The 19316-nt window shown below is 37.3% G+C and overlaps 1 protein-coding gene across 1 annotated transcript in view; it reads right to left on the bottom strand.

Annotated features, from left to right (window-relative positions):
- The window catches only part of PTPRH (protein tyrosine phosphatase receptor type H), a 317187-nt gene that overhangs the window by 169646 nt on the left and 128225 nt on the right, over positions 1-19316 (bottom strand). The window contains exon 2 of the mRNA XM_053690705.1: positions 2848-2893. Coding sequence (XP_053546680.1) covers positions 2848-2893 — 46 coding nt within the window. The remainder of the gene's footprint in view (positions 1-2847; positions 2894-19316) is intronic.

Genomic DNA, 19316 nt, shown 5'->3' with positions numbered 1-19316 from the left:
CCTAATAAAATAACAAAGCCCCCCAAAATAAAAAAAATGCCCTACCCTATTCTAAAATTAAAATAGAAAAGCTCTTTTATCTTACCAGCCCTTAAAAGGGCCTTTTGCGGGGCATACCCCAAAGAATTCAGCTCTTTTGCCTGTAAAAAAAAACATACAATACCCCCCCCCAACATTACAACCCACCACCCACATACCCCTAATCTAACCCAAACCCCCCTTAAATAAACCTAACACTCAGCCCCTGAAGATCTTCCTACCTTGTCTTCACCATGCCAGGTATTACCGATCGCTCCAGGCTCCGAAGTCTTCATCCAAGCCCAAGCGGGGGCTGGTGATCCATCATCCGTCTGAAGTCTTCTATACAGCGGCGGCTGAAGAGGTCCAGAAGAGGCTCCAAAGTCTTCATGCTATCTGGGCAGAAGAGGAGATCCGGACCGGCAACCATCTTCTTCCAAGCGGTGACAAGCGGCTCCATGTTGAAGACCTCCGGCGCGGATCCATCCTCTTCTTGCGACGTCCTAAGTCTGAATGAAGGTTCCTTTAAATGACGTCATCCAAGATGGCATTCAGCCAATCGGAATTCGAGGGACGCCATCTTGGATGACGTCATTTAAAGGAACCTTCATTCGGAGTTAGGACGTCGCAAGAAGAGGATGGATCCGCGCTGGAGGTCTTCAACATGGAGCCGCTTATCACCGCTTGGAAGAAGATGGTTGCCGGTCCGGATCTACTCTTCTGCCCGGATAGCATGAAGACTTTGGAGCCTCTTCTGGACCTCTTCAGCCGCCGCTTGATAGAAGACTTCAGACGGATGATGGATCTCCAGCCCCCGCTTGGGCTTGGATGAAGATTTCGAAGCCTGGAGCGATCGGTGATACCTGGCATGGTGAGGACAAGGTAGGAAGATCTTCAGGGGTTTAGTGTTAGGTTTATTTAAGGGGGGTTTGGGTTAGATTAGGGGTATGTGGGTGGTGTGGGTTGTAATGTTGGGGGGGTGGTATTGTATGTTTTTTTTTACAGGCAAAAGAGCTGAATTCTTTGGGGTATGCCCCACAAAAGGCCCTTTTAAGGTCTGGTAAGGTAAAAGAGCTTTTCTATTTTAATTTTAGAATAGGGTAGGGCATTTTTTTATTTTGGGGGGCTTTGTTAAATAGAGTAGGTGTAATTAGCTTAAAATTGTTGTAATATTTTTATTATGTTTGTAATTAATTTTTTTATTTTTTGTAACTTAGCTTTTTTTATTTTTTGTACTTTAGTTAGTTTATTTAATTGTATTTATTTGTAGGTATTTTATTTAATTTATTTATTGATAGTGTAGTGTTAGGTTTAATTGTAGATAATTGTAGGTATTTTATTTAATTAATTTATTGATAGTGTAGTGTTAGGTTTAATTGTAACTTAGGTTAGGATTTATATTACAGGTAATTTTGTAATTATTTTAACTAGGTAGCTTTTAAATATTTATTAACTATTTAATAGCTATTGTACCTGGTTAAAATAAATACAAAGTTGCCTGTAAAATAAATATAAACCCTAAAATAGCTACAATATAATTATAATTTATATTGTAGCTATATTAGGGTTTATTTTACAGGTAAGTATTTAGCTTTAAATAGGAATAATTTATTTAATAAGAGTTAATTTATTTCGTTAGATTTAAATTATATTTAACTTAGGGGGGTGTTAGGGTTAGACTTAGCTTTAGGGGTTAATAAATTTATTAGAGTAGCGGTGAGGTCCGGTCGGCAGATTAGGGGTTAATACTTGAAGTTAGGTGTCGGCGATGTTAGGGAGGGCAGATTAGGGGTTAATACTATTTATTATAGGGTTATTGAGGCGGGAGTGAGTCGGATTAGGGGTTAATACATTTATTATAGTGGCGGCGAGGTCCGGTCGGCAGATTAGGGGTTAATAATTGTAGGTAGGTGGAGGCGACGTTGGGGGCGGCAGATTAGGGGTTAATAAATATAATATAGGGGTCGACGGTGTTAGGGGCAGCAGATTAGGGGTACATAGGGATAATGTAAGTGGCGGCGGTGTGCGGTCGGCAGATTAGGGGTTAAAAAATTTTAATAGAGTGGCGGCGATGTGGGGGGGGCCTTGGTTTAGGGGTACATAGGTAGTTTATGGGTGTTAGTGTACTTTAGAGCACAGTAGTTAAGAGCTTTATGAACCGGCGTTAGCCCAGAAAGCTCCTAACTACTGACTTTTTTCTGCGGCTGGAGTTTTGTCGTTAGATTTCTAACGCTCACTTCAGCCACGACTCTAAATACCAGCGTTAGAAAGATCCCATTGAAAAGATAGGATACGCAAATGGCGTAGGGGGATCTGCGGTATGGAAAAGTCACGGCTGGAAAGTGAGCGTTAGACCCTTACCTACACGACTCTAAATACCAGCGGTAGCCCAAAACCAGCGTTAGGAGCCTCTAACGCTGGTTTTGACGGCTAATGCCAAACTCTAAATCTAGCCGATAGACTTGTAGGGTCAATAGTGCTAAAATGACATTCTGTAAGTAATAACAGCATGTAATGTTGGCTCTACAATGCCCCATTTTATACTACAATTTCCAAAATGAAAAAAATAAAAGCCCAGGAATTCTTCCTTATTCTCTATCTTAACAAGCTCAGAAAAACAGTTACTCTAAATATCAATCACTATCACTTTGAAGCCATATAGAGCAACATAAACAATTTACTGTTACCATGCTTACAATGTAAAACTTAAAGATAACCAAAGAGAGAAAAATATAATCCAGATTCACTGGTCTGACAATAGCGTCTTTCAGTGGTCTGTTCTAGGAAGTTCATTATAAAGTTCCTTAGAAGGCTAATGGAGATGCTTACCAGATTGAGCCATGACTTCTGTACCTCCATGCCAAATCAGAATTGCCTGGAAAAAAATATAAAATAATTTATTTTGTACAAGCAGATTAGGCACATTTAATAGCACATATTGTTTTTTTTAAATTTGGATAACATATCAAATATGCTTATTTATTTATTTATTAAAAAGTCTATCTTGCTTAACATGTTAAAATATTGTTTTGCATGAACATATGTTATGAAGCTGTTTAAAGGGATACTAAACCCAAATTCTTTCTTTCATGATTCAGATAGAGCATGCAAATCTAAGCAACCTTCAAATTTACTCATAGCATCAATTTTTCCTCGTTCTCTTGCTATCTTTATTTGAAAAAGAAGGCATCTAAGCTAAGGAGCCAGCCATTTTTTTGTTCAGGCCCTGGACAGCACTTGTTTACACAGGTTGTGATGTGAACCAAAAATGGGCTGGCTTGTACATTCTTGCTTTCATATAAAGATAGCAAGAGAATTAAGAAAATGTGATAATAGGAGTAGATTAGAAAGTTGCTTAAAATTGAATGCTTTATCTGAATCATAAAAGAAAAAATTGGGTTCAGTGTCCCTTTAAACAAATTTTTTCATTAACAAGACATTCACGTATGCACCATCTCTCACTGGCTGAAATGAAAACTTCCAACAGCTTTTTTTGGTAGAGAGAGCAACACATTCCACAGGCATAAAACCAAGAAGCCTTTTGTGCAGCAAATAAACATACATTTTAAATAAACATTTTACAAAAACACATAATAAAAAAAATAGTGGAACAGAGTAAAATCAAAAGTGCTCTAAAAAGCAAAGAAAAGTGAAAACATTAAAAAAATGTAAGGTTAAAAACCAAACATAATTAGAATAATCCTAATATAATTATTTGTAAGAAATATGTTTATTAAAAGTTTATGAAATTGTGTTTGTAAAATAACAATTCATTTTTTCTTTGATGATTCAGATAGAGAGTGTGATTTTAAACAACTTTCAAATTTACTTGTTGAAGAGATATCTAAATAGGTAGCGTGCACATACCCGAGGCACTACATGACAAGAAATAGCTCTGTCATCTAGTGCTATTGCTAATGAATAACATTGCTGCAAAACTGCTGTCATATAGTGCTGCAGACACGTGCACACCCCTGAGCTTACATCCCAGCTTTTCAACAAAGGATAACAAGAAAATAAAGACAATTTGACAAAAGAAGTAAATTGGAAAGTTATTTAAAATTGTTATGTTCTATCCTAATCATAAACAACAAAATATTGTTTTATGTCCCTTTAACAGTTTGCAGTATAAATTATATAGTACTATTTTTTAATACAATTTCCTTTAAAGAAAAATAATTTGGGGGATTTTTTTTACCCTGTTAGTGAAAATCTGCCAATAAATAACATATTATATGAGAGATTTAAATATTACTGTATTTAAAAGTGGCATTACAAAATTATTTAAAAAAACAAAACAATTCCTGTACTAAATAGTTGCAAAGAGGGTATTGCAGAACTTTCTGGCAACTTATCAGTTAAAAGAGTTTCCTCTCAGTGCACAGCTTGAGAAATCAAAGATAAGGACATTTATTTAGAACAGAATTATAGTAAACCTGGGGCATTTCCCTGTTGATGTTTAATTAATCGCGTTTGCTAAAACCTTTATTATGTATTGCCTTAGCCATACAAACAGCTGTGCTTTACACACAACTAACCAGCAGGTGGCAGGACTCTTCAATAATCAAGCAATCTTGTACAATTAAAAAAGTTGTTTTGCACCTGTTATAAACCATGAAAGCAAATCCAGCTTTGTTGTTAGTCATTAATAATCGTGTAACTTCCTGAACACCTATAAACCTGAATAATAAGTGATGTTTTACAGTTTATTGTATTACATACCTCTTCCATGTTCAGAATATTTTTTATTTACAAACAAGCACATGTATGTGAACATTTTTTTATTCTTTTTTCCCTGTTGTTTTATCTAATTTATGGCTCATTAATATATTTTATGTTTAGTAATTAACTTTTAAACAAGATGAGGATAATCATTACCTAGACATAGAGAGTAATAAATACTGCAAATATTGCATAGCAGGTACAAAGGAAAACAAGGCTCGCTGCTGAAACGTCTAAATACTTCTAGTTTTCATGAACTTGTAGGATTTCTAGATCTGTGTTCTACATTTGTAAAATAAATTTATCAGCTACAGAACGTTAATGTATTTTAATTTACAGCGAGAGAATATTCCGAAATTTCTATATTATTTTATAGTCTTGTGATTACAATTGAAAGAGATTGTCCATATTACACAGACTTAGAAATAATGATCTATATTCAGTTAATTTAGCAAAGGAAAACAGCTGAGGATCTAATAAGGACAATACATTGAATGGACATTAAAGGGATATGAAACCCAAAAAGTTTTTTTCATGATACATAGAGAATACAACTTCCTAATTTACTTTAATTTTTTTTATTTTTTCTTAATTCTCTTGGTATCAAGAATGTTTCCTGTTTGCAAGAGGAATAGATGGTAGAACTATTTCATGCCCTGTAGTGCTCTAGAAATCAAATTTGATCATGTAAGTAAATTGAAACTTTTTTTTTAAATGGTATCATATCCCTTTAAACACATCTTGCATTTGTGTAAATATTGTGTTCATACCACACTCCATAGAGAAATAAAACGCAAAAGAAGATTTTAAAAATGTTGCACACTGCTTAAAGGGATAGAAAGGTCAAAACTGAAACGTGCATGGGTGCAGAGCCATTGAAATAGAAGCAGTTTTGCAATATACTTCAATGAGCAAAACTGCATCTAGTAAGTTATTACTATTTTTCAGCAGCATACACACATATGCTGTGGGGTCCCATGCACCTATATGGCGACTTCTACATTTGCAAATGTAGAAACACTAATGCTGAATGAAACCGCAAATAGAATGCAGGGCACAGAGAGAATAAAACAAAACATAAAATGTAGAAAATGGGATAATATATTAAACTGATGATAAATCCTAGCTTTTTTGAAACGCTGGGATTTACCAGTGCAAGAAATAAAGGAGACTTTCAGTCATGAAGTATAAAATACCTCATGCTGTAAGTTCCTTTATTTGTCTCTGAGCACCTCAGGCAGCCCACAGCAGCTATTTTACAATGAGTTAATCTTAGCCAATAGCGTACTTGCTATCCGGCATGGTGCCAGCTGGCCCGCATGGCTATTGGCTAAGAGGTGGAAACATTACCTCATAGAAAAAAATAGCGTTTTGCTGCGGCAGCTTGAGGCGCTCAGCGCCACAAATGCTACAGACAAATAATGGAACTTTCAGCATGAAGTATTTAATACTTCATGACTGAAAGTCCCCTTTATTTGTTGCACGGGTAAATCCTAGCATTTCACAAATGCTAGGATTTACTATCACTTTAACTTTATACATTAGTTAAAAAGTAGCATTATCATCATGTTCTAAAAAACAAACATACAAAATAACTCAATGTAAGTATTTTTTTCTTTACTAAATATAATTTATGTGTATAATACAGGGCTTAGCGAATCCAAGGAGTAACAGCTCCAAATGTTGTATAGTCTTCTACATAATCCCTATGCAAAACCATTCAGCGCCCCTTAGTGTTATATGGCTGACTCTTCAGTATCAAGGGTGGCTCAAACATTTCAAATATATTTTGTTAACTACTAACAGAGGGCCAGATTACGAGTTGAGTGCAAAATATCGCTTATGCTAAAGCAATATTTGCGCTCAACAGAGTGATACCAGCGCATGCAAATGTGTGCTGGCATTACGAGTTAGGTGCAATGCGAACACGACCTCATTCTGATGCCATCTTACACAGCACAGAACCTAAGTGTAGTAAAGGGTGTAAGTGGTGCGGCGATGGTCAGCAATTTTACATATATATGTATATAAGCAAATACATATATATTTACAGCAGGAACACAGAGTTCCCATAGCCCACAATGTAAAGGCACTTTTCAGTGCCGTTTTTTTTTCTAGCACCCGTCACTTTTAATCCCAAAAAACCTACTAGTGCAGAAGTTTTTATATAAAAAAAATGCTACATTTATTTTTTTCATAAAAAAATAAAAGACCCTCTATTAAGGGTGCATTTGGGGCACTTTTAGAAAATTAACCAGAGATCTGATCTGATCGATAAATTAGAGCTCCACTTGTAATCTAACCCATAATATAGTGCAATCTTCCCTGCAGAAACTGTGAAATACAATTACAGCAAATTTGGATAAGGAAGACGTTAAAAAGAAAAACTATACATATTTGCTGTGCTGAAAATTGTATACATTCTGAAAAACAAACGTTTAAATTTGTTAATTTTCGTCTGCTGGTCTGTACTTAAATTTAAACTGTGAAGTATATTCCAAGTTTCTCTAATATTCTTATTATTCTTATGTTTGCATATGGGCCACACATCATATGTCTGTGATAATCCTAAAATTTCTGTGTTTCCTACATTCGGATTGGCTAAACATGTGAATACCTAAAATAATCAGCCAAAATGATATGTTGTTGCTGGTGGCTGCCACAATTGTAAACTTGCAGATTGGTATAGTCTTAGTTAATGACATGTAATTAACTTACAACTGATATTACGTCTAAATAGTTAAAGGGTGATAAAACCCAACACATCTGGTGAGCCAATCACAAGAGACATATGTGTATAGCCACCAATTACCAGCTATGCTCTGAGCCTACCTATGTATGTTCTTAAACAAAGGACACCAAGAGATCATTAAAGTTTAATGTGCTATTAAAAACAAACCAGAATTCTAGAAGTGTTAGTTCAAAAAAAATACAGACTTTGAAATAGTGAAAGAATATTAATGTTTTGAAAGCAGAAGTGAAAAAATAGTCATAACTCAAAATAGAAAGTGGAACCAGAATTTTGCCAGTGTAAGTAGATTATTGTTTGCTTTTTTGGGTGATGCTCCTCGTCCACTAAACTCATTATGTTATGAAATCTAACTATACAAATATTTTTAAAAAAAGCAAACCTGTTGTGTAACTTCTAATTTATCAGTCCGATCTTGCAATTGATTATCATTTCTGAAAATTGTACTTCCCTGTTTGGGAATTTGCTGAGTTTATGACAGACTGGCATTTCAGGCAATTTGTGCTGACTCTTAAATAACTCCACGTGAATGAGCAAAATGTTATTTGTATGAAACACACGAACTAACGCCCTCTAGCTGTGAAAAACTGTCAAATGCATTCATATAAGAGGCGGGGTTCAAGGACTTAGAAATTAGCATATGAGTCTACCTAGGTTTAGTTTTCAACTAAGTATACCAAGAAAACAAAGCAAATTTGATGATAAATGTAAATTAGAAAGTTGTTTAAAATTACATGCCCTATCTGAATAATGAAAGTTTAATTTGGACTTTACTATCCCTTTAAAGAGATAAAATCAGAATCAGTATTGAGGTGCTGTAAATGCCGATCTCCAGCCTCCGCGGATCATTTGGGATTGTTACTGTTTGGGAAATCTGCCACTTTCACTCCAAAGCCGATCCAGCCAGTGCAAATGTCCTAATTTTTCATGGACTTCCCCGGCTTTGCCCCACAACATGCCCTGCCTGTGACATGCCGATTCCACATTACAAGTCTGCTTCTTTATCCCTCCCATCTCTAACGCCCACAAAACATCTGTAAACCCTTTCTGTTGTGATATATGTAACTGTACCGATGAATTCCTTTCTTGTACCTCATTCAAAACAAACGATGTACCTGTGTGTACCTTAAATGTTATTGCTTGACACTGTACAGCAAAGACTGTAGAGAAAGCAATTTAATCAGAAATATAAAAGTACATCAACATTTTAAAGGCACAATCTACTCCAGAATTTTTATTGTTTAAAAAGATAGATAATCCCTTTATTACCATTCCCCAGTTTTGCATAACCAACATGGTTATATTAATATACTTTTTACCTCAGTAATTGCCTTGTATTTAAACCTCTGCAGTCTGCCCCTTATTTCAGTTCTTTTGACAGAATTGCCTTTTAGCCAACCACTGCTGACTCATAGGTAACTTCACGGGCGCACATGAACTAACGCCCTCTAGCTGGGAAAAACTGTAAAATGCATTGAGATAAGAGGTGGCCTTCAAGGGCTTAAAATTAGCATATGAGCCTACCTAGGTTTAACTTTTAACTAAGAATACCAAGAAAACAAAGCAAATTTGAAGCTAAGGGGACAATTTATTAAGATTCTAGTGAAATGCTTGTGCAATGCTGCCCCATGCACATTTTCTGCCAATCGGCCGCTAGCAGGGGGTGTCAATCAACCCGATTGTATCCGATCGGATATTCAGGGTTAAAATTACATGCCTATCTGAATCGTGAAAGTTTAATTTTGATTAGACTGTCCCTTTAATGCAAAAATGACATGCTCTAATTCATAACAGTTTTTCCCATTTGCAGTGAGATTGCTAGATAACTATGTGTTGATCCCCCAAAAAAGCTTCAAGCCTTGGCAGGTAAAATGGCAGGTAATTGGCTGGGTCCTGTTCAGTTTCTTTAAGGTTTTGTAAGATCACAACTTGAAAATTGTTGAGATTTGTGCCCACCCCTTGTCAAATCTGCAAATTGTCCTACATTATATTAGTGGAGCCGTATCCATCTTGCGACTATGTATGGGCAGAAAGTTGTTTTTTAACATTAATTTACAAAGAAAATGGCAAATATGTCCGCAGGCAGCAGCATTTGGCTGATTCTCGGCACCAGATTTATTTGTGCAACACACAAAGGAAAGGAATAGAACAACTTTGCAAAAGTAAGACACAACAGCAAGGGACAAGATATTTCACAAGGTTAATAGAGCCTTTACTAATTACACATGCTTGGTGGTAGTGTGGTGACACATGCAGACCTTCTTCATGTACTCTGCAATGTCTCTGAGATAACTTCTGTTGTATCCAGCAATACTCATTTTTGATAACAAAACCGATGGGAATATTTTACACTTGTAAACAATTACAGTCATTTTCAAACAATTTAAAAAGGGATTTTAAACAACAAAAAGCCACAAGATACACTTTGCATGGCCATTCTGACTGACTGTAATGAGGACCTGTGTGTTTAAAGGATCAGTAAACACCTTGAGAGTTTTATATAAAATGTTCAGCAAAGCATAATTAAACAACTTTAATAGGCCTAGATTTGGAGTTTGGCGGTAGCCGTGAAAACCAGCGTTAGAGGCTCCTAACGCTGGTTTTAGGCTACCTCCGGTATTTGGAGTCACTCAAAAAAGGGTCTAACGCTCACTTTTCAGCCGCGACTTTTCCATACCGCATATCCCCTTACGTCAATTGCGTATCCTATCTTTTCAATGGGATTTTTCTAACTCCGGTATTTAGAGTCGTGTCTGAAGTGAGCGTTAGAATTCTAACGACAAAACTCCAGCCGCAGAAAAAAGTCAGTAGTTAAGAGCTTTCTGGGCTAACGCCGGTTCATAAAGCTCTTAACTACTGTACTCTAAAGTACACTAACACCCATAAACTACCTATGTACCCCTAAACCAAGGTCCCCCCACATCGCCGCCACTCGATTAAATTTTTTTAACCCCTAATCTGCCGACCGCCACCTACGTTATCCTTATGTACCCCTAATCTGCTGCCCCTAACACCGCCGACCCCTATATTATATTTATTAACCCCTAACCTGCCCCCCACAACGCCCCGCCAGCTACCTACAATAATTAACCCCTAATCTGCCGACCGCAAAGCGCCGCTACTTAAGTTATCCTTATGTACCCCTAATCTGCTGCCCCTAACACCGCCGACCCCTATATTATATTTATTAACCCCTAATCTGCCCCCCTCAACGTCGCCTCCACCTGCCTACACTTATTAACATAAAGTCAAGAAAAAGAAATAGCACCAATAAGTCGTAGCATCTGTTATGGTAAGAAAATTTTATTGTACAATCCAATGTTAGAGTACAAACAGGGTCACAGTGGAGAACGCCTGACGCGTTTCGCGCATGCGTAGATGCGCTTCTTCTTCTCCTCCGAAGAAGCGCATCTACGCATGCGCGAAACGCGTCAGGCGTTCTCCACTGTGACCCTGTTTGTACTCTAACATTGGATTGTACAATAAAATTTTCTTACCATAACAGATGCTACGACTTATTGGTGCTATTTCTTTTTCTTGACTTTATGTTTCCAAGCGGCTGGGTTTACCGCTTTAAGCACCATATACCAGCACAAGCCACCTCCGGGCTACAGAGCCGTTATTACTTGCCTTTACGGATTGCTTCCCCCCTCCAGGAAACACCACTTGGTCCAGCCTTGCAACGTCACGGGTCAGGTACTGAGGAAACGTCCTTGCGTCGGATCCACTGATACGCCGAGAAGGGAAACACAGACTGCACCCCCCCGAAAGGGTTCGTCGCCCACTCGAGGAGAAGTACAGGAGTGTTCCCAGGCACCCCACCATCGGATTGGAGGGTAAGAATTGATCGAAGACGCAATACTGTGATTTAACACTGCCACCCGTGACTATTAGGCTTTTGAGACACCTGGAAACTGTGGAACTTTACTTTCATTTCATTTCATACCTTGTCCATAAGGCACAACGGACTCTGTTCCTACCCTAGTGACTTTTCATATTGACTTTTTTTGGTTCTTTACAAATACACATTTAATTGGGACCGAGAACTTCCCAACGACTGGGTGCTTTGATATACGTTTTTAAGCACCAGGGGATTATTTGATTCTGAACACTGTCTCTTCTTTTTGATGATTTATTGATACACTTATTAACCCCTAATCTGCCGAGCGGACCGCACCGCTATTATTATAAAGTTATTAACCCCTAATCCGCCTCACTAACCCTATAATAAATAGTATTAACCCCTAATCTGCCCTCCCTAACATCGCCGACACCTAACTTCAATTATTAACCCCTAATCTGCTGACCGGAGCTCACCGCTATTCTAATAAATGTATTAACCCCTAAAGCTAAGTCTAACCCTAACACTAACACCCCCATAAGTTAAATATAATTTAAATCTAACGAAATTAATTAACTCTTCTTAAATAAATTATTCCTATTTAAAGCTAAATACTTACCTGTAAAATAAATCCTAATATAGCTACAATATAAATTAAAATTATACTATAGCTATTTTAGGATTAATATTTATTTTACAGGTAACTTTGTATTTATTTTAACCAGGTACAATAGCTATTACATAGTTAAGAACTATTTAATAGTTACCTAGTTAAAATAATAACAAAATTACCTGTAAAATAAATCCTAACCTAAGTTATAATTAAACCTAACACTACACTATCATTAAATTAATTAAATACAATATATACAATTATCTACAATTAAACCTAACACTACACTATCAATACATTAATTAAATACAATATCTACAAATAACTACAATGAAATAAACTAACTAAAGTACAAAAAATAAAAAAGAGCTCCGATCAGCCAATAGAATGCGAGCTCAATCTGATTGGCTGATTGGATCAGCCAATCGGATTGAACTTGATTCCATCAGCCAATCAGAATATTCCTACCTTAATTCCGATTGGCTGATAGAATCCTATTAGCCAATCGGAATTCGAGGTCCCTTAAAGGAACCGTCATTCTTCAGTTGGACGTCGCCGGATGAAGATGGGTCCGCGGTGGAGGTCTTCAGGATGGAGCCGGTCCTCATCGGATGAAGATAGAAGATGCCGCTTGGAAGATGATGGTTGCCGGTCCGGATCTACTCTTCTTCCCGGATAGGATGAAGACTTTGGAGCCTCTTCTGGACCTCTTCAGCCACCGGATGATGGATCGCCAGCCCCCGCTTGGGTTGGATGAAGATTTTGGAGCCAGGACCGATCGGTGAACCTGGTATGGTGAAGACAAGGTAGGATGATCTTCAGGGGCTTAGTGTTAGGTTTATTTAAGGGGGCTTTGGGTTAGATTAGGGGTATGTGGGTGGTGGGTTGTAATGTTGGGGGGGGTATTGTATGTTTTTTTTTACAGGCAAAAGAGCTGAACTTCTTGGGGCATGCCCCGCAAAGGGCCCTGTTAAGGGCTGGTAAGGTAAAAGAGCTTTGAACTTTAGTAATTTAGAATAGGGTAGGGCATTTTTTTATTTTGGGGGGCTTTGTTATTTTATTAGGGGGCTTAGAGTAGGTGTAATTAGTTTAAAATTGTTGTAAGATTTTTCTTATGTTTGTAAATATTTTTTTATTTTTTGTAACTTAGTTCTTTTTTATTTTTTGTACTTTAGTTAGTTTATTTCATTGTAGTTATTTGTAGATATTGTATTTAATTAATGTATTGATAGTGTAGTGTTAGGTTTAATTGTAGATAATTGTAGATATTGTATTTAATTAATTTAATGATAGTGTAGTGTTAGGTTTAATTATAACTTAGGTTAGGATTTATTTTACAGGTAATTTTGTTATTATTTTAACTAGGTAACTATTAAATAGTTCTTAACTATGTAATAGCTATTGTACCTGGTTAAAATAAATACAAAGTTACCTGTAAAATAAATATTAATCCTAAAATAGCTATAATATAATTTTAATTTATATTGTAGCTATATTAGGATTTATTTTACAGGTAAGTATTTAGCTTTAAATAGGAATAATTTATTTAAGAAGAGTTAATTAATTTCGTTAGATTTAAATTATATTTAACTTAGGGGGGTGTTAGTGTTAGGGTTAGACTTAGCTTTAGGGGTTAATACATTTATTAGAATAGCGGTGAGCTCCGGTCGGCAGATTAGGGGTTAATAATTGAAGTTAGGTGTCGGCGATGTTAGGGAGGGCAGATTAGGGGTTAATACTATTTATTATAGGGTTAGTGAGGCGGATTAGGGGTTAATAACTTTATAATAATAGCGGTGCGGTCCGCTCGGCAGATTAGGGGTTAATAAGTGTAGGCAGGTGGAGGCGACGTTGTGGGGGGCAGATTAGGGGTTAATAAATATAATATAGGGGTCGGCGGTGTTAGGGGCAGCAGATTAGGGGTACATAGGGATAATGTAAGTAGCGGCGGTTTACGGAGCGGCAGATTAGGGGTTAAAAATAATATACAGGGGTCAGCGATAGCGGGGGCGGCAGAATAGGGGTTAATAAGTGTAAGGTTAGGGGTGTTTAGACTCGGGGTACATGTTAGAGTGTTAGGTGCAGACGAAGGAAGTGTTTCCCCATAGCAAACAATGGGGCTGCGTTAGGATCTGAACGCGGCTTTTTTGCAGGTGTTAGGTTTTTTTTCAGCTCAAACAGCCCCATTGTTTCCTATGGGGGAATCGTGCACGAGCACGTTTTTGAGGCTGGCCGCGTCCGTAAGCAACTCTGGTATCGAGAGTTGAAGCTGCGTTAAATATGCTCTACGCTCCTTTTTTGGAGCCTAACGCTGACATTATATGGACTCTCAATACCAGAGTTATTTTAAAGGAGCGGCCAGAAAAAAGCCAGCGTTAGCTACGCGGGTCGTTACCGACAAAACTCTATATCTAGCCAATAGTTTTTTATTTTGCCCCTTTTCATGTAATTTAGCTCTGAATATTGAGGATTTTCTAATTCTCAGAACTTGAAATCCACACTGCTAACTTTTCAAGGCTAATCGTGCTACATTTCTTTCACCAATTGGCTTTAGCTGGTAAAACCAGCAAAACAATGCATTTTATACTAACATTATGGCTGAGGGTAGCTTGTGGCTCCTCCAAATAAGGCAAATGTTGGGTATAGTTTGGCTGTTGAACTTCAGCAAATAGTATGTTCATTTGCTATAAATAAAGGTTATAATCAAGGTATTTGCTGTCCCTTTAACCCTTGCAAAATGGGATAAACATATATCAGGCACATAGCACCTTTTTACTTTTTTAATTTCTGGTAATGGTAATTTAAAATAATTTTATTTTTTAAATAAAGTTTGGATTTCTGAATAATTCTGGATTTTGGAATTCCGGAATTGAGATTTGTACCTGTAATGCTACAAATTAAAGCATTCCACACAAGTCTATGTAGCCTTTTCTTAATGATCTATTTAGTGAGTAATGAGGATGTCCAATATTATTCCTTTTTGCTCTGGCATTGTATTACCTATGGACAAAATGATGTAAATGTAAAGGGTTAAACACTACAATAAAAACGGATTTAGGAATTTATGGTTGCAATCTAGGATCATGGTAAAATATTCTCTCTATTAACTGAACATATATTTGTTTTTACAGTGTAATCTCCTCCATAACTTTTTTCTGCTTGCTACAAAATAGTTAATGAACTAATGTTTTTTATTACTGAATGTGTGCGTGTGTATGAATGTGTGTGTATATATGTGTTTGTGTGTGTATATATATATATATATATATATATATATATATGTGTGTGTGTGTGTGTATATGTGTTTGTGTGTGTGTGTGTGTGTGTGTGTGTATATGTGTTTGTGTGTGTGCATATATGTGTTTGCGTTTGTGTGTGTGTGAATATATGTGTTTGTGTGTGTATATATGTGTTTGTGTGTGTGTGAATATATGTGTTTGTGTGTGCTTATATGTGTTTGGGTGTGTGTGTGTGTATGTTTCTATGTTTGTGTGTGTGTATATGTGTGTGCATATAAATATGTGTGTGTGTGTGACTATAAGTGTGTGTGTGTATATATATATATATACAGGGAGTGCAGAATTATTAGGCAAATGAGTATTTTGACCACATCATCCTCTTTATGCATGTTGTCTTACTCCAAGCTGTATAGGCTCGAAAGCCTACTACCAATTAAGCATATTAGGTGATGTGCATCTCTGTAATGAGAAGGGGTGTGGTCTAATGACTTCAACACCCTATATGAGGTGTGCATAATTATTAGGCAACTTCCTTTCCTTTGGCAAAATGGGTCAAAAGAAGGACTTGACAGGCTCAGAAAAGTAAAAAATAGTGAGATATCTTGCAGAGGGATGCAGCACTCTTAAAATTGCATAGCTTCTGAAGCGTGATCATCGAACAATCAAGCGTTTCATTTAAAATAGTCAACAGGGTCGCAAGAAGCGTGTGGAAAAACCAAGGCGCAAAATAACTGCCCATGAACTGAGAAAAGTCAAGCGTGCAGCTGCCAAGATGCCACTTGCCACCAGTTTGGACATATTTCAGAGCTGCAACATCACTGGAGTGCCCAAAAGCACAAGGTGTGCAATACTCAGAGACATGGCCAAGGTAAGAAAGGCTGAAAGACGACCACCACTGAACAAGACACACAAGCTGAAACATCAAGAATGGGCCAAGAAATATCTCAAGACTTATTTTTCTAAGGTTTTATGGACTGATGAAATGAGAGTGAGTCTTGATGGGCCAGATGGATGGGCCCGTGGCTGGATTGGTAAAGGGCAGAGAGCTCCAGTCCGACTCAGACGCCAGCAAGGTGGAGGTGGAGTACTGGTTTGGGCTGGTATCATCAAAGATGAGCTTGTGGGGCCTTTTCGGGTTGAGGATGGAGTCAAGCTCAACTCCCAGTCCTACTGCCAGTTTCTGGAAGACACCTTCTTCAAGCAGTGGTACAGGAAGAAGTCTGCATCCTTCAAGAAAAACATGATTTTCATGCAGGACAATGCTCCATCACACGCGTCCAAGTACTCCATAGCGTGGCTGGCAAGAAAGGGTATAAAAGAAGAAAATCTAATGACATGGCCTCCTTGTTCACCTGATCTGAACCCCATTGAGAACCTGTGGTCCATCATCAAATGTGAGATTTACAAGGAGGGAAAACAGTACACCTCTCTGAACAGTGTCTGGGAGGCTGTGGTTGCTGCTGCACGCAATGTTGATGGTGAACAGATCAAAACACTGACAGAATCCATGGATGGCAGGCTTTTGAGTGTCCTTGCAAAGAAAGGTGGCTATATTGGTCACTGATTTGTTTTTGTTTTGTTTTTGAATGTCAGAAATGTATATTTGTGAATGTTGAGATGTTATATTGGTTTCACTAGTAAAAATAAATAATTGAAATGGGTATATATTTGTTTTTTGTTAAGTTGCCTAATAATTATGCACAGTAATAGTCACCTGCACACACAGATATCCCCCTAAAATAGCTATAACTAAAAACAAACTAAAAACTACTTCCAAAACTATTCAGCTTTGATATTAATGAGTTTTTTGGGTTCATTGAGAACATGGTTGTTGTTCAATAATAAAATTAATCCTCAAAAATACAACTTGCCTAATAATTCTGCACTCCCTGTATATATGTGTGTGTGTGTGTGTGTGTGTGTGTGAGTGTGTGTATATATGTGTTTGGGTGGGTGTGTGTTTTTGTGTGTGTATGTGTGTGTTTGTGTATGTTTGTGTGTGTGTATATGTGTGTGCATATGAATGTGTGTATATATGTGTCTGACTATAAGTGTGTATGTGTGTGTATATATATGTGTGTGTGTGTGTATATATGTGTGTGAGTGTGTGTATATATGTGTGTGAGTGTGTGTATATATGTGTTTAAGTGTGTGTATATATGTGTTTGAGTGAGTGTGTGTATATATGTGTTTGGGTATGTGTGTATGTGTGTGCATATGAATGTGTGTATGTGTCTGACTATGTGTGTGTTTCTAGATAGACTGCCAGAAATATATACAGAAAAGTAAATAGATATATAGATAATGTTTATGTACTTCTATATTTTGGAAAAATAATAAATGCATTGTGCAAAAAAAAAATATTGTCATGTTTTTAAGCCAAATTGTTTATTACATACCAAAATTATAAACATTTCAAACCTTCTCCTTCCTTCTCTGATGAAGCCAATGAGGGACAGGATGAACCTCACTTTCCCCCCCTTACACTATAACAGATGCCTAAGACTCCCCCCCCCCTTTTTATTACAATAATCATTCAAGACTACATTACACACTTGTGTGTAGAACCACACTTTTTTTCCTCTCTCCTCTCCCCCTAACCAACTCTTCAGCAAAAATGATGGTTAAGATATGTTTCTTGTTCTCTTGGCTCATTGTTTGCAAAATATAAATGCTTAACATTACATCATGGAATGTGGGCGGAATTAATTCGCCCATCAAAAGAAATTAAATACTTTTTTTTTTTTTTTAAATCTTTTAAGTCTGACCTGGTATTTTTACAAGAGGCACACTTATTAGATACAGAGCATCAAAAAGTGAAAAGAGAATGGGTCAAAAAAGAATTATTTGCATCATATAAAAAAAAATCAAGTCGAGGTATTGCAATTTTAATTAATAAAAATTTAGATTACCAGATTAAAAGGGTGATAAAAGATTCTCAGGGAAGATATATTATTGTGCAAGTTGTAATCAAGGAAGAACTACTTACCTAACCTTGTGTAACGTATATGGTCTCAATGAATCCAATAGACTAGTTATGGTTTTGAGTAAGTTTTTAGACACTAGACTGATCATTTGTGGGGTCTTTAACCTAACAACAAACTATGCTGTAGATAGAACAGGATAGTCCTCTACACTTAAAGAAAAAGGACAAAGAAATAAAGCTAAAACAGGCCAGAAGATAATTGTATTTATTTTGGAAGCACTTGGTTTAGTAGATGTCTGGAGACACTGTACTTCTAATGTAAGAGAATACACATTTTTCTCCAAACCACAAGAACCTCCTCAAGAATTGATTATTTTCTGGTCTCTAAATAATTGTTACCCCAAATAAAAGAAGTTAAGATAGGGAAGATATGGGGCGGAGCCAAGCGCCGCTAGAAATGGCCGCTCAAGAGAGAAGCTCTCCATGAGGATTTCTAACAACAGCACCTAAAGCATACAACCACAGCATAAAAGTATACTTAAAAAGTGGGAGAAAACTCATCAGATCCGTAGATCATATGGGACTTCGTTTTTTTTACGGGTGTTACAGAGCAATACCCCATCAATCTGCTTGTCTTCTGCATATCACTGAACTACCGGCATGTAGCGATGCCATAGCACTGTGTTACACAAATTACCTCAACCCAGCTCTTAGAATCTTGCGGGGAACAACAATCTCAGTCTAAGGTATTATAATATCCCTCTAGTGTGTCAGAATTACTACGCATCCGGGAGCGAAGATGGAGCCCTTCACTTTTATTACAGCCTTTGCTGATTTGCTAGCTGCGCATCGCGCAAGATTCTTGAACTCCATTGAAACAGCATTTAGCTCCTCCATGCCAGAACCGCTAGACACAGACTCCGCCTTAACCAGTAAGCTTACCGAGCCGGTTGCAGTGAGTCCTGTCAGCAATACTGAGACGGAGCCTGGGAAATCGATGAAGACAGCGCTGGACTTGAGGCCTAACACTTATGAGCCGACATTCTCAACACCCCGTGACCTATCTTCTCCTATGGTGCGCAAAGCTACCCATCCTCCCGTGAAACAGCTTTGGTTAGCTCCTAATGGGGGTCTTAAAAGAATGGACGCGATGATGGATCGGTGCATGCCGGACCTTCTTGCCGTTAGAGGACTTGGAGTACAGAGAT

This window comes from Bombina bombina, chromosome 8 (genome assembly GCF_027579735.1).
Source record: "Bombina bombina isolate aBomBom1 chromosome 8, aBomBom1.pri, whole genome shotgun sequence".
NCBI classification, from domain to species: domain Eukaryota; kingdom Metazoa; phylum Chordata; class Amphibia; order Anura; family Bombinatoridae; genus Bombina; species Bombina bombina.
This window is presented reverse-complemented; position numbering and strand designations above follow the sequence as displayed.